General features: G+C 38.2%; 2 protein-coding genes across 7 annotated transcripts in view; both read right to left on the reverse strand.

Moving 5' to 3' along the window:
* The window catches only part of LOC122535028 (voltage-dependent calcium channel subunit alpha-2/delta-3), a 14,085-nt gene extending 11,305 nt beyond the window's left edge, over positions 1-2,780 (reverse strand). For 4 of the 5 annotated variants that reach the window (XM_043666182.1, XM_043666181.1, XM_043666180.1 and 1 more), the window contains exons 1-2: positions 2,410-2,644; positions 1,389-1,575 (exon numbers count right to left, since the gene is read on the reverse strand). In XM_043666182.1, coding sequence (XP_043522117.1) covers positions 1,389-1,575; positions 2,410-2,492 — 270 coding nt within the window. In that variant the 5' untranslated portion in view covers positions 2,493-2,644. The other variant, XM_043666178.1, reaches the window with a different exon arrangement.
* Positions 2,781-4,007: 1,227 nt separating this feature from the next.
* LOC122535026 (voltage-dependent calcium channel subunit alpha-2/delta-3) lies at positions 4,008-14,703 on the reverse strand. Of its 2 annotated transcripts, XM_043666172.1 has the most exons (11): positions 14,408-14,703; positions 13,527-13,960; positions 12,717-13,036; positions 11,302-11,562; positions 10,868-10,996; positions 10,006-10,367; positions 8,988-9,192; positions 6,337-6,925; positions 5,859-6,220; positions 5,041-5,337; positions 4,008-4,304 (listed from the first exon to the last, which is right to left on the reverse strand). In XM_043666172.1, the coding sequence occupies exons 1-11, from the start codon at positions 14,686-14,688 to the stop codon at positions 4,011-4,013; spliced, it is 3,534 nt and encodes a 1,177-aa protein (XP_043522107.1). In that variant the 5' UTR covers positions 14,689-14,703; the 3' UTR covers positions 4,008-4,010. The 2 variants fall into 2 exon arrangements, with proteins under 2 accessions (XP_043522107.1, XP_043522109.1); XM_043666174.1 differs by lacking the exon at positions 10,868-10,996.
* Positions 14,704-15,501: the final 798 nt, after the last annotated feature.

Genomic DNA, 15,501 nt, shown 5'->3' on the forward strand with positions numbered 1-15,501 from the left:
TGTAAAACTCAAAACATAATTTTTAATTATATTGTTGTGAAACTTGGAAACTTAATTGTATTGTTATAAAACTTAGAAACTCTTGGAATTTAATTATATTATATTATTACAAAGCTTGGAACATTATTATATCACGTTACAAATTGTAAAACTCAAAACATAATTTTTAATTATATTGTTGTGAAACTTGGAAACTTAATTGTATTGTTATAAAACTTAGAAACTGTTGGAATTTAATTATATTATATTATTACAAAGCTTGGAACATTATTATATCATATTGCAAATTGTAAAACTCAAAACATAATTTTTATTATATTGTTATGAAACTTGGAAACTTAATTGTATTGTTATAAAACTTAGAAACTGCTGGAATTTAATTATATTATTATAAAGCTTGGAACATTATTATATCACATTACAAATTGTAAAACTTGAAACATAATTTTTTATTATATTATATTGTTATGAAACTTGGAAACTTAATTGTATTTTTATAAAACTTAGAAACTCTTGGAATTTAATTATATTATATTATTATAAAGCTTGGAACATTATTATATCATATTGCAAATTGTAAAACTCAAAACATAATTTTTATTATATTGTTATGAAACTTGGAAACTTAATTGTATTGTTATAAAACTTAGAAACTGCTGGAATTTAATTATATTATTATAAAGCTTGGAACATTATTACATTACAAATTGTAAAATTCAAAACATAATTTTTAATTATATTGTTATGAAACTTGGAAACTTAATTGTATTGTTATAAAATTTAGAAACTCTTGGAATTTAATTATATTATATTATTACAAAGCTTGGAACATTATTATATCACATTACAAATTGTAAAACTCAAAACATAATTTTTAATTATATTGTTGTGAAACTTGGAAACTTAATTGTATTGTTATAAAACTTAGAAACTCTTGGAATTTAATTATATTATATTATTACAAAGCTTGGAACATTATTATATCACGTTACAAATTGTAAAACTCAAAACATAATTTTTAATTATATTGTTATGAAACTTGGAAACTTAATTGTATTGTTATAAAATTTAGAAACTCTTGGAATTTAATTATATTATATTATTACAAAGCTTGGAACATTATTATATCACATTATAAATTATAAAACTCGAAACATAATTTTTAATTATATTATATTGTTATGAAACTTTGAACATTATTATATTATATTGCATCATAACATTTGAAATATAATTTTTAATTATATTGTTATAAAACATAGAAACTATTGGAATTCTTATAATTGTTACACGTTACATATTAAAATACATCAGGACAGATTACTCGCGTTGAAAGAGTTTTTATTAAGAAATTTGAATAATTGAAATTAACAGGTGTATGCACGTACCTTGATAGCTGATATTTTAGATTCCATCATGGCCTTGATGTCTTTAGCGATCTCGTGGACTAGATAAGTACCATCACGTGGCTTCACCGCTGCCTGTTTGTAACTCTCGGTGAACTTCTCCACGTTGGTCACGAACTTGCCCAACTGCGACAGCTCGAATCCCAGCTGTTTCGCCCATGTTCCCACTCTGTACAGGAAAACAAACGTCGAATGATTCGCATCACTCTTCCTAGACAAATGTTTGTCACATTTGTCGACAGATTAACAGTAGAACTAAAGCTACGAATTTCCATTAGAGACATTTGATACAGAAGTCAAAAGGAGAAAACATTATAATACAATACAATGGAACATACAAGCTTCAATTTATACATTTTGCGGGGAATCTCTAACAAATACATATCTAAAAATACGTAAAATTTCTAACGAATAATTATGAATCGGTGATTTTGACCACTTTGGTAGTTAATCAAATTCTTGTATCAAGCACGAGTCCTGTATCTATGTATATCTTAATGTTATGCTTGGGAACGTGTACGTACTTTATGTAAGTCGCGTACGTATTCGAAACGTTAACGATTGAAGAACAATCGAATTACGATACGTAACTATGTAATATATATATATCGTCAAATCAAACCTCCAAAGACATACCCACGATATGTTTGTAAATAATTAGAAAACGATCCATCCACCTGCTACCACCTTTTGTGCTTCGATGCTTGGAAATCACTTTCCCAATGAAAGAAAAATCCAGGAAACCCACCGTTTTCAATTCTATTCTACAAATTTCCAACTTGCTCCAAAGAATTTTCTCACCAACAACAAATCGAACGAGAAACGTGTGCATCAGCGTGCACGGGGGTTGCGCATGTGGACTGGATAAATTTCAATTCTAACCGTCCTATCGGCCGTGTAAATAAGCGCGTGTACAAAGAGAACGATTAGAACGACGAACAGAATGGAAAATGAAACGGTACGGATCTCTTCTCACGTGGCGATTTCGCGTGGAACGACTTACTTGTCGGACGATATGCTGTCACCACGGTCTGGTGCCTCGATCAGGATCAGGATGACGATAGCTGGTAGGAAACGGGGCCTCATAACTCTCGTGTTGCACGGCGGTCCGCTGTTTACGCGAGGGCACGGTAAACAAAATCGAGGCCGAGAGGAGGCTCGCGTCTGACATTAAGGATACTCCGGACCGGCCGCAGTTGTCGTCGTCGTCGTCGTCGTCGTCGTGCTGCTCGTCGTCGTCGTCGTCGTCGTCGACGTGGTCGCCATGCAGTGCGCGCACCGTACGACTTTCGACGCGACGAGTCGGTGGCTGGCGATGGCTTATCGATCGTTCCCTCGAACGTCGAGCGCGAGTTTGCGCGCGGCGACGACGAGCAACGAGGCGTCGCGGCTCGCCGGCCATCCAGACGCCGCGTCGCCGAGCCGCGCCGTATAAACCGTACTTACGAAATTGATAGTAATGTTTGTCTCCCGGAAAAAAGTCACCTTCGAACTCCACCGCCCTTGTTTTCTCCCCCGAGCTTCTTCTTCGTATCGACCCCGCCGCTCTGACTCTTCTCCGCGCTCTTGCTTGCTTACGAACTCCTGGCACCGATCTGGTTTTTGCATTCCACGGGAACATTCAAATTCCTCGTCGATGTTTCTCACGTTTCAGGATTTTTTTTTTTTTCTTTTTCTTTTTCTTGAAAACGAGAGGAAACGACAGAGGTGCCTAAATCGGAACGATCGATTGGCTGGCTGAATTGAATTGGTCGTTTCAGGAAATACCTGGACAGGGATTGTCCTTGAATTTTTCATCCCGTTCGGCGACAGGAAAGGAATTAGGATTAGAAATCCAACGAGTTTCGGGAAATAGACTGCTGGAATTGTCCTTGAATTTTTCATCTTGTTCAGCAATTGACCGAGGAGTGGGAGAATTGGAAATCCAACGAGTTGGAGAAGTTTTTCTAGAAAAAGGAATTGTTGGCCGATTAATCTGTTCTCGATGAAAAACTGATTGTTTCCGATTAACTTTGTTCAGCAATTGAAGTTGGATTAGAAATCCAACGAGTTGAATTAATTGTTAATTTGGAGAATTTCCTGCAACAGGAATTGTTGGATGATTCATCTGTCCTCGATGAAAAACTGTTTGATCAGCTACTTTCAACAGACATATACTGTTGTGGCAGCGTTTCTTACTAGATGGGAGAAAATTACAATTAAACTGGCGGGGGAGTTGCGATCTGAATAGCCAGGAATAAGGGGAGGGGACAAAACATTTTCTAGGACAGATCCCTCTCTCCCTATCAACAGACTTGGCGACGCCACCAGGAAATCGTATCTTGCACGGGCAAGGATATTTCGCCAGACTTTATGCTCTCTTTTCTTCCTTACGATCAATTTGGATTTCCTTGGATTGTCTTTAGCCTATAAAAAGATAGTCTGCCTGTCAATTTGCACAAGTATTTCTCGAAATTACAGTGATCATTGATTTTATCAATTATTTTTATAAGATCAATTCACCTCAATGACCTTTATTATAAGAAGTTGTAAAGTTCGACACAATAAGCATTGACGTTTACCGTTGCTATATTATTCGTATAGTTTCTTTCTTTCTTTGGACAATTATACAAATGCATACAAGATCCTAGCTACAACAGTAGAGAGCAATAACAAAGATACAGTCAGTCCTGATGCCCCTCCGCAGCTCTCGATCTCGTACTCCAAGGGATGCTCGGTGAAACAGCCCTCCAGGCGCCTCCTTTTAAGGTCGTTTAGCGGAATTTTATGACAGGGAGCGCTCTCCGAGCCGTTCGTGTATTCCAGCGGCGAGATTCTCACCGGTGTCACCACTAATCTTTTGTAACAGCTCGGGTATATAGCGTCGACCACTACCAATAACAAATTCGTATGTGGGACCTGTAAATCACATTTAAAGCTTCTCTTTAATCTACCACAATCATTTAATCCCTTCAACGCGTGCAAACACACGCGCATTTATTTTATATTCTGACACATTGTTGACACATTATTCACTAGCTGTTTTAATTTTTGACACTCAGGGTAACACAGCATACCCTTGTTCGCTTCGTTATATAAAAAGAAATTACTTTTTATTGATATTTAGGTTTTCGTTCGCAATTCTAGTGTTACAAAAATTCCAATCGTGACGGTGAGGAACTTTTCAATGAATTATACGCAGACGTTTTATCTGACAGAATCTGGCACTTTTAAAAGAGCTTCTTACATTGATTCAGGCTTTCAAGCTTTCATTAGGCTTCCAGGACAACTAAAAGATACCGCATTTTAGAAAAAATAGTCACTGGTATAAGAAAAAAGTCCAACTAAAACGTGTAGAGTACGCGTTCTCTTCAAAAGACATACTTGCAAAATCTGTTGTGCACCTACGTGATTGCTATACAATCTATCATGCCAAAAAAATTATAACCAACTGAAACATATTATGTGTATAAAATATAATATACATATGAATTACACAAAGCTCCGTTTAAATTCATCCTGTATAAATAATGTATGCTGAAGTGTATTCAGATTGTTTCACTTTCATACGAAATTGCGAAAAAATAGCTAGTGAGATAGCGTTAAATTGCCGGTCAACAATATGTCAGAGAGTGAAACACTGAGAGACACTGACCCTACGGGCGTAGAACGGCCTCGAGCAATAGTCCGAATGATTCGTGATACCCTGGCCAGCGATCGTGTTGTTTATCATGTAAAGCACCCGTTTCTGATCGCAGGGATAATGATAGAGGTAAGGGCGAGGCGGTGGTGGCGGGTCCGGAGCGTCCTCGTCGAAGTGAACTTTGGCATAACCGACTGGCAAGTTGACGAACTGGGTCGTGAACCACGTCACGCGTAGCAGGAACCAGAGCAACAGTTTCCAGGCGTGCATCAGCGGCTCCGTCAGTGAGCTGGCCGCGTCGTTGATGCGCTGCGGATAAAGTTTCGTCCTCGTGAGATCGTTCTCCTCGTCCTCTCGTCGTCGAGAGTCTTTCTCGAGATTTTCCCGCAAGCTGCGGCTGTCCATTCGCTCGGCGAACAGAGGCAACTTTTTCTTCCTTCGGGGCGAAACTTCGCGCGAATTAGAAATACGTCGCCGGAGAGCGGGACAGCTCCCCCGCCCCCCACCGACGAACTTTTCGATTATTTGTTTTTACTTGTTTCTCGAGAGTTTCCTTTCGAGAGAACTTTCTCACACCCGGCTCTCCGCCTCTCTCGCGACACAGAGCTTTTAACAAGCTTTTGCTCGGCGACGGAGCTTGAAAGCTTCATGTTTACTACATGTCATAAGATCGTGAATGTCCGGGGAAGAATAATAACGTTTGTTTTGTGTTAGACCTTGCTAGACCTCGTTACGTACGAGAGCTTACGGAATAGAATTATGAAATGAATCATTGTGAGAATGGAGTTTCAGTCTAGTTTCCAGTCGTGTTTACCAGCAAGTTTACTTACAACCTCCTCGCACCAGGCTTGATAATCGTAAACGTCGACGGGATTGTAGAGACCCTGGTTGACCATGGAATTCATCACGGCACCCTCCTGCGTTCCCATGAACTGGCCGGTGTCGTTGTGCGCTTCTGATATCACGACGAAGCCATTCTGATCGAGCAAGTAACAATCTATCCAAACGTGGGCGCAGTTCATCGGGTCGCTCGAGTTGGCTGGCGCGGAGGTTAGCTGAATAAACTTTCTATAGAGATCCGTCATTGGCATCTGAAAACCAATCACCGCCGCTGGAGCGGTTTTCCCGCCGTCCTTTGGGAATAATCCGATCGACACTGTCACCGTTGCGTCGGCCCCTGCTTCCCAGGGTACTGAAATCATTCAGAAGTTAAATTAGTAAAGTTGCTTTTTAAACTTCACGACTGACGAGAAAAAGGAAAGAAAGAGCTAAACAACTTCGTGGAGGAAAGAATCCTTTCCCAATCACCTGACAGAGATATACTGTTAGGGTCCAAAATATTTTGGAAAATGGCACCCTTGTACCAAGGCTCGTTCACAGCTCTCCTGTGAAGGTCACCGAAAACGATGTCGTCGCTGTCCTCCGGTAGTTTGTTCGTGTCCAAATAATGCCACCTGGTTAAACCGCTCTGTGTCGCGACAAATCTCAGGAAGACACCGTAATCTTTTGCCAAGCGTTCCGCTCGCTGATCGTCCAGCACAAAGTCGCTGTTGAAGCTGGCGTTCGTTGCTTTCGCGTCGAAGACCAACAGCTGCATCAGCTCCTTGTTGCAGTAGTAATCGTCGTGCGACAAAGTCTGTCTACCGCAGTTGAGGGTATAGTTGCTTTCGTTTTCGTTGAGGGGATAGGCCTCGTACTGCTCAGACCAACGCCAGCCAGGCTTGTTTAACAAGTCCAGAAAGTACCTCACCTCTTCCTCCGGATTGGCGGACTCGTGGCCCTCTAAATAATGAAAGCGACAGTACACCCAACCGGGGTGCACTCGCCAGTTGTTGCCCACGAAGAACTCGGAGATGTTAATGTTCAAATTCTGATTCCTTCTGATCTCGTCTCCAACCTTGAACAGCGTGCAGTGCAATTTTTAGAAAAATGATTGCAAAATATTATGACATTATTATAATATTAAAATTATATAATACTAGATATACTATAATAGTATAATATTATACATAATATTATAATATTAAAATTATATAATATTAGATATACTTATACTATAATATACTATAATACTATAATATTACATAATGTTATAATATTAAAATAATACTATAATATTATAATATTACATAATGTTATAATATTATTACATAATATTATAATATTAAAATTATATAATATTAGATACACTTATACTGTAATATACTATAATACTGTAATATTATACATAGTACTATAATACATAATATTATAATATTAAAATTATATAATATTTGATATACTTATACTATAATATACTATAATACTATAATATTATAATATTAAGATATATAATATTAGATACACTTATACTGTAATATATTATAATACTGTAATATTATAATATTATAACATTATTACATAATATTATAATATTAAAATTATATAATATTAGATATACTATGATATACTATAATATTATAATATTGTAATATATGCTATAATATTACAAGTATATCTAATATTATGATATTATATAATATTAGATATACTTACACTACTTATAATAAACTAATAATATTATAAGTTGGAAAAATAAACTACTGTTCAACGCAAGTACAACTAAGTTGTTGTATATTTCTGCTATAAATCTGGCTTCGAACTTTCTTAATCCCTTGACTACTATAGACGTTTAATTTACTTTGGTCCCCTGGAACAGAAGCCGCTCACTTCACGTTGCTCGAATTAAACCAAAGGCGCCCGGCAAATGTTATTGACAATAATTGCAGCAAACTTCAGACGTATATGTGAATTCTAATTGTTGACGATTACATCTTCCGTTAGCCATATATTATTTTACAGTTATTTCATTTAATATCGTTAAAATAAAATTTTCACAAAATAAATTTTCATAAATTAATCACAAAAAGACGCAAATTAGATTAGAGATAGTGAGAAGTAAAATTTCGATTTTTTTATAAAAAAATGAAGTGATAGAATTTTCTATTTAGGTTACGTTTTGATTAGGTTGAGTTAGTAAAAAATAAAATCTTAACTTTTTAGGAAAAAAAAAGAAACAGGTGACAACAGGATGATTCGAAAAAGAGCGAACGAGACACAACTTCACGTTGCTCGAATCAAACTGAAGGCACCCAGAAATGTTATTGACAATAATTGCAGCAAACTTCACTTAGATCAGACGTATGTATGTGAATTCTAATTGTTAACAATTACATCTTTCGTTAGCCATGTATTATTTAAACATGATTACAGTTCATTTTCATTTATGAAATTTCATTTAATGAAAACTTTAAATTGAAAAGGTATAATGATAAATTAATTAGAAAAAGACGGAAATGTACAGTACGTAGAAAACATAACAAAAGAAAGAAGACATCGACTACGAATGCAAGAAATGTGACGTAGGAACAATGTTAACCCATACAATGTTTTGTACTATACCTCACTATTAGATTATTAGATATATATGAAATAAAGCTTAAAATTACTGTCATATTTTTAGTATGCGTACTAACAATTCAACGTAGAATAATATTGGTTTAACGTAGCGCAATTCAGCGTTTTAATTATTTCAATAGAATACTTTCTGAGAAATGTCACGACGACGATGTCGTCGTTCTCAGTGTAGGTCGTCGCTCTGATTGAAATCCTGCATATCAAAGTATCTGCGGTAGCCAAAGGGTTAACAAAAGAATTTCTAGAACCTGTCGAACGACAAGTTTCATCGAATTCAGCTAATTTGCTGTTCGATCGGCCTGTTTCCGCAGATGGTCACTGTTTACCGTTTACGCTTGCTCTGAATCTCCATCTGGATCTTTATGCGCCCCACAATCTCGAGAACGCGGGGCCCGAGCTCGAGTGGCATCGGAATCGCCCCGGAACTAACCAAGAAACTGCCGGGACTCTGTGAACTTCTAGCAATGCGCGTGTACCACACGATATCATCTCGAGAGGATTACCTTGATCCAAGTTGTGCCGTAGTTGGGCAAAGCGACCGCAAGGCCGAACGGCGTCCCTGGGAGAGGCGCGTAGAAGTAGTCACGTCTTTCGAGTGTCACCCGACGGTTGTCGTCGTAATGCAATTTCACCGGCACCCCTTTCAGGTTGCCCCTTTTGTGGTCGACCAGCGCGGCTCGCAGTTCCAACACCTCCGGCCCGGGGTTTCTGCACTCGTTTTTAATAAAAGCTCTCTGTGACAATATCTGTCTTCTTCGTGTCTACTTTTTTAAATAGATTAACTTATCCTCGCCCCTTTCTTTTTTTTTTATTCTTTATAGCGAAAATTAATACCACACAAAGTGACTGGCCGATCAATCGTGCCTTTCACGAGAGACAATAAATATTTGTACAGCATGGAAAAAAAGTTCATCCGTGGCTGTCGCAAAATTGATCTTGACCTTGAATTTCAAGCTCAAAAAATTTCTTTTTCTTGCATTGTATTCTACTCGTTTCACGAAGGTGAAGCTATTCCAACGAACCATAAGTCGTCGACCTAAATAGTTCTTTTAGAAAATGACAGAAGTTTCTTCATCATTTAACACCGCAGAACGGGTGCGTTCTAACAGCGACTTTATGATTCTGGACGCGTGGATGTAATGTTTGCATTTCGAATAATGTTAACAGTTAGTTTTATCAGTCAATTATTTAGACTTACTACACTGATGCTACAGCTACAACAAATCAAATGTTACAAACCTAATACGCAAAAGTACGCAATATACATCCATGGTATAAAGTCGCTGTTAGCACGCACGCGGTGTTAAATATTCAAGAACCCTTTTTGCCATTTAAAAAAAAAAAAAAAAAACTAATATGTTACGACCTATGGTTTCTTGGAAGTGTTTTACCATGCAAAAAAGAAAATTTTGACCTTGAAATTCAAGACCATCGACAGCCACGGACAAACCTTTCTTTCCACCCTGTACATGAAACATGTCTATATGAAAATCTAAAGGAAATTCTGTTTAATTAAATTACCTTGGGCCACGACCGTCGTCCAAGATCTCCACCTCTGTGAGGTCGATGCTGTTGTAATTCAGCTTCAATTTGCCTTTGAAAACGGGTCTCAAGTCCGGATGCAGTATCACGTATCCATTGTTGGACACGATAAAGGCGTATCCATTCACGCCTAGTTTGTATGGCAACGTGAGCTTTCGGATGTCGTCAATTGGTACATCCGTGCCTGCCACACCTAATAAATTCGCTATTCTTGTCCGATTGTTGCGATTCCCTTTACGGTCGAACACCGGCGTGCTGACGGACGTTAGGAGCCTGTATTCCTGCCAAGCTGTCGTATTCAACAGGGATGCGTCCTGTCGAACGTCCTCGTCCTTGTGGAGCTGTTTGACGTGCAACTCTATTAGTTACAAGTTTGCAAATTGCCGTACGTTTAATTTGTCTTCTCTCTCTCTCTCTCTCTCTCTCTCTCTACGTGTTACGGATGTTTGTCCGATTTATTAATTACGATTCACGATGTGTATCTTTTTCTGTACCAGAAAAAAGAAACAAAAAATATTGCATGCAGAGGACATGAGAAAACATCCAACACTTCTGTGAAAAAAAGTCTGCTTCAACACTCGCATCTTTCCAATGGGATTAATCTTTCGGGGCAGAAGAGGAGCAAGATTAAAACTAAAAAAAGAAAAAAAATATAAAAATAAAAGTGTCTGGCTGGTCATAATTATTGTGCAGGATTCGTCCAGATTCATCTATTTGGACGATACGTTTGTCTACTATTTGTTTTCTACATTCAACTAAAAAATGCCAGGAGGGAGACAGCGCATCGAGCACGATAAGGCAGCTTTCAAGCTACTAGGGGTGATTGTTGCTTTCTTTGAACCTGCTGTATGTAGATATCGTCCTCATTTACTCGCAAGCCCAGACGTTTCCCTTTCAGAAGATTCTGAAGCCGTGATCGTTGCTCCTTGTGCTGCATCACCAGCCACAACCAAGTGGCGAGTGCTGGATTCTAGTGACGGAAGGCGAGTCAGAAAGGTTCACAGAATTCAGGACACTATATATATGTATACAAAGTGTGAAAAGCACAAAGAGGAAACAGTGATACCACGGATACCCTTTCTTTTTATCCACAGATCGTTAAGCTATCCAAATGTTTTGTTTCCTTCGAATGCCTAAAATTATCTAGCAGCTACGTTGCTGTAATTTTGATAATTTCTGAATCACTTGCAGATCAATTATGGTTATGCAATGATGGTTACAAATTATACATTGCATCTGTTACTTATATATTACACAATTTAGTGATTGTCTCACCGTAATGTCTGCATAAGCATGAGTCCAAACGACAGGGTGTATTACTTCCTGGAGAACCATGGGCCGTGCGACTACGGGTATATATTTCAACACCTGTTCCCGAACCTCTTCCAGCGTGTGAACGTGCGTGTAATAACCGCGATTTAGGCAGGCCATCCATTGGATTTCGCGAACTTTGGTTACTTCCTTTCCCAAAAGATACGTGAACACTCGTACGGGTATGTGAGTGTCATTGTCCCGCCAGTTCCACGTTCTGAATACCTGAACGAAATTCATACAGATTATACATAGTTGCTAAAACTGACGAACGAAATATGTAAAATTCGAGGAGAAAACAAAGATTGACGGTAAGGATAATGGGGGAATTGAAAAAAAAAGGGTCATTCGAAAGCAGCGTGCTCTAATGATTGGTGGCCATAAAATTTCACAGTGCATTCGGAATGCCACGTGATGACGTTATCGTCGATGATGCGTTTTCTAAACGATGCGCTGGCAAGAGCGATAAGGAGACGGCTGTGGCGAAGAAAGCAGTCGGTATACGTAATGTGGATAACTACGTAAGAGATACGTAAGAGGAGTAAGAAGGCAGAACAAACGCGAGAGAGAAGAGCGACGAGGCAGTAGGAAAAGGGGGAAAGAGGTGGAAAGGAGACGAGACGAGGGAAAGAAAAGAAGACGAGAGAGAGATGAAAGGAGTGGAAAAGAAGAAAGAGAGGTGGAGATGGAAAGACAGAGATCGCTATGATTCTCGCCGGTTCGAGTGGGATCTCATAAAACTGAAGAGCTACTCGCCGAGAGGATAGAGGTTGAAACGCGACCTTTCTTTCCGGTAGAAATCACGCTCGTCAAATCTACTTACAGTTGGCGTAATTTTAGCGCGGTCTCGCGGCGACAGCGATAGCACGATCGATAATATAAGTTTTATAGAACCGTAATTCAAATAAAACGAATTATTATAAGCATGATTTAAAAGTGACACGTAAAATGATCTGCAGAAGACATTGTCCTTTGTACGATGAAGCACTTAATTGGAGGAATTGTTTTCTGTCTTATGAATAATAATGTTCAAATAGATGTAGACAGAAAAATGGTTAAACTGTACATATACTATATATGTGATATATGTTAAAACTTGTTTCCATTGTGTCATTAAGACTTAATTATCTGTTGAAGCATATTATATGTGAAGCATAATATATCTGTTGAAGTATAGTAGTATATGTAGATTCCCTAAAATTGTTTCCATTATTATTATCAAGGCTCAATTATCTGTTGAGGCATAATTATCTCGTTAGATAAAATCATTTCTTTTAAGATATCAGATCCTATCTAATTAAAGAATATCAGACATACAACCTATACTTTTACTAGAGAAAAGAAAGGAGGTAATTTCTTGTGAATAGGTATCGATTAACCTCTGTCAGATTTCCAGGAACGCCGTCGGTGACGAGCATAATTAGCTGATTGCACGGTGTATTAATACCACATCCGCGTGTCTCCCTGTATGTGCTTAGGAGACTGAAGGCTCTGGAGAATGCCTCTGTGAGATTAGCGAGACCCTCTGTTTTGACACCTATTATAGCTTTTTTGAAAGTGTCCACGTTCTCTGGAGTGGCTTGGATTAACATGTCCTTGAAGCAAGGCACCACGTCGTACGTCTCATTTGTGTAGCTCAATACAGTCACGAAGTCGTTATTCGAAAGAGTGTCCAGTATTACGTTCACAGTGGTCCTTGCTGAAAAGATATTTTACAAAGGGATAAGCACTTTCATTTACAATTAAAAAAAGAAAGAAAGAAAGATTGGAGTGACGTTAATTTCGCATTGCTGAAACAATTGTTTTACTTTGAGTCATATCACAGCAGGAATGAAGATATTGTGTAAACTTTCGTGAAGATTTACGGGATACAATTGCATCGACGTACCGTCTTCCCTGAATAATGCACGTGTAACCTCAGATTCGCGGTGCATTCCAAACGCGCATTACAGTTTACACAGAACAACCGCAAGTCTGTCCTCTAACTGTAATTCTAACACATATTTCGCGGTCACGCCAGACAGATTGTTACAAATTTCAAACTCTACTAATACATGCAGGCGCACACAATAACGCGTGCATGTAAAAGTAGAGTTATAAAATTGAAGACTTAATCAAAGTTAATACAGTAATATCATATCCTACGATTGCGATGAGTAATTTGTTGAAATATTAATGACTCCATTCACCAATAGTTTTCCCCATGCCCGTCATGCTGCCGCTGGTATCCATCAGGATTACCATGTCCTTGCTGCAGGTCGCTGCTTCGATGAACCAACTGCGTACTCTACAGTCGTAAGTGTCAGCTTCTTCTTCACCCCCATCATCCTTATCCTTTTTTTCTTCTTGCCCTATCTCTTCATCATTCTGCATAGCATCCGTTCTCCACTGCATGGCAGGATATTGCCTCAACATTCCCGTGACAGAGCCGAAGTACTGCCAAGACAAGGCCGGATCTGACTCGTAGTTTTGCCGGAAAGTGTCGTCGAGGATCTCGGTTTTCTTAATATCCTCGGCCACCGCTGGCGACATGTCGTACACGTTTGTAGGTATATGCACCGACGAAAAACTCGTATTCACCGGTATGTTGTAGAAATGTGAATCCGCCGTTAACTCTATCACTCTGCAAATGTTTTCAATAATCATGTTATCTGTGTTTTATGATTAAAAAAAAAAAAAAGAGAAAAAGTTTAATTTAATTTTATGCTTTCCGAGCAAATGCCATTAATTTCTTCGACCTATCGTCGAGCTATTCAGACCAAGACAGAATGCTAGACCCAATTCGGTGGCTCGAGCGTTTCACCTACGAATCGATGCCGAAGACGTATCAAGCTTCTCCAGCCTAATTCCATCCGATACCACTAATCAAAATGCTTCGATATGAATTACGCGCGTACGTATTTCGTACGTGTGCAACATAATTAATAAATGTTTACAGAACAACTGATAACATTTTTTTGGATGAATATGTTTCACTGAACAAGCGAAGAGAGTGAGAATCGAAGTAAATAAATCCTCGCCTCGTTCAACCGTAAAAACCTAAATTGATCAGGCGCAATTTTCTGTGAACCTGTATGCGCCGACGTTTTTCTCCATGTTGGACGGGATCTGTGGCGGCTTCTCGTCCATCGTCACTGGACTATACTTCCCGGAAACGTAAGTGAAGTTCCCCTCCTCGTTGTTATCCCAATTCTCCGCGTGTTCCTCGGCCGCCATCCGGATGCAAGTCACCGCATCCATCTTCCTTCGGAGCATCCTGCCGACGTTCTCGCTGATTATGTTCACCAACTCCTCCCCCGATTTATGCTCCACTCGCGTGTTCATCGCTTTGTATTTCTGCAAAAAATTCATTTGAAGCTGTAAAGCAGTTATACACTTTGTCTTCCCTTCAACTTGAATTCCCCCTTGAATTCTCGTCGTGCCATGCCAATATTAATTTCTTGTTCCGTGATATTCAAAATAATGGGCCTCTTTCTTTTTATTTCCTTAAGATAATTGTCTTGTGAACCCAGTCTTAGTTAATTTCTTCGCATCGAGACAATTTTCCACTGGATGGAAAAGAAGAAACTTCACAATGTTGCATGAGTAGTAATATTTCTGTGACACGTCGTTTCATTATAGTGCAACAATAGTAACTAATACTGATGTATACCCACGATGGGTATACATAAAAATGGTACAATCGAGAATTGGCAATTCTTCAGTTATAAAACTAGCTGTCAAGTCATCTTGATCTTCGAGTCATGATTATCAGGGAGGATTTAGGAAAGCAATTGCAGGAATATTGTTACTTTTCAAAAACCCCACTGGCTCGTTAATCAACTGCAACTAGTAACAGCTGTGTAATTTTTGCATAATTATATTCTGTTCCTGATGAAATAACGAGAACAATGTAAATCAAATATGAAAAGTGAGTGTGAACAAAGTTCTCTGATACTTTATTATACTAATGATACTTTATTTTGAATATATATACTAATAATACTTTATTTTGAATATTTATTAAAAGTACCAGCCTATTGTATTAGCAAATCTTAACTTATTTCTATTAATAATGACACTCAGAAATGCTTAAAGTTTACCTTAAGGTATACAGAACAAAAAATGAAATTATATTTCCTTGGAAGGACATTTTTTTTCTAACCAAAAAGTATTAATTAAGAA

Source organism: Frieseomelitta varia, unplaced genomic scaffold, assembly GCF_011392965.1.
Source record: "Frieseomelitta varia isolate USP_RPSP 00005682 unplaced genomic scaffold, Fvar_1.2 scaffold_662, whole genome shotgun sequence".
Taxonomy (NCBI): Eukaryota; Metazoa; Arthropoda; class Insecta; order Hymenoptera; family Apidae; genus Frieseomelitta; species Frieseomelitta varia.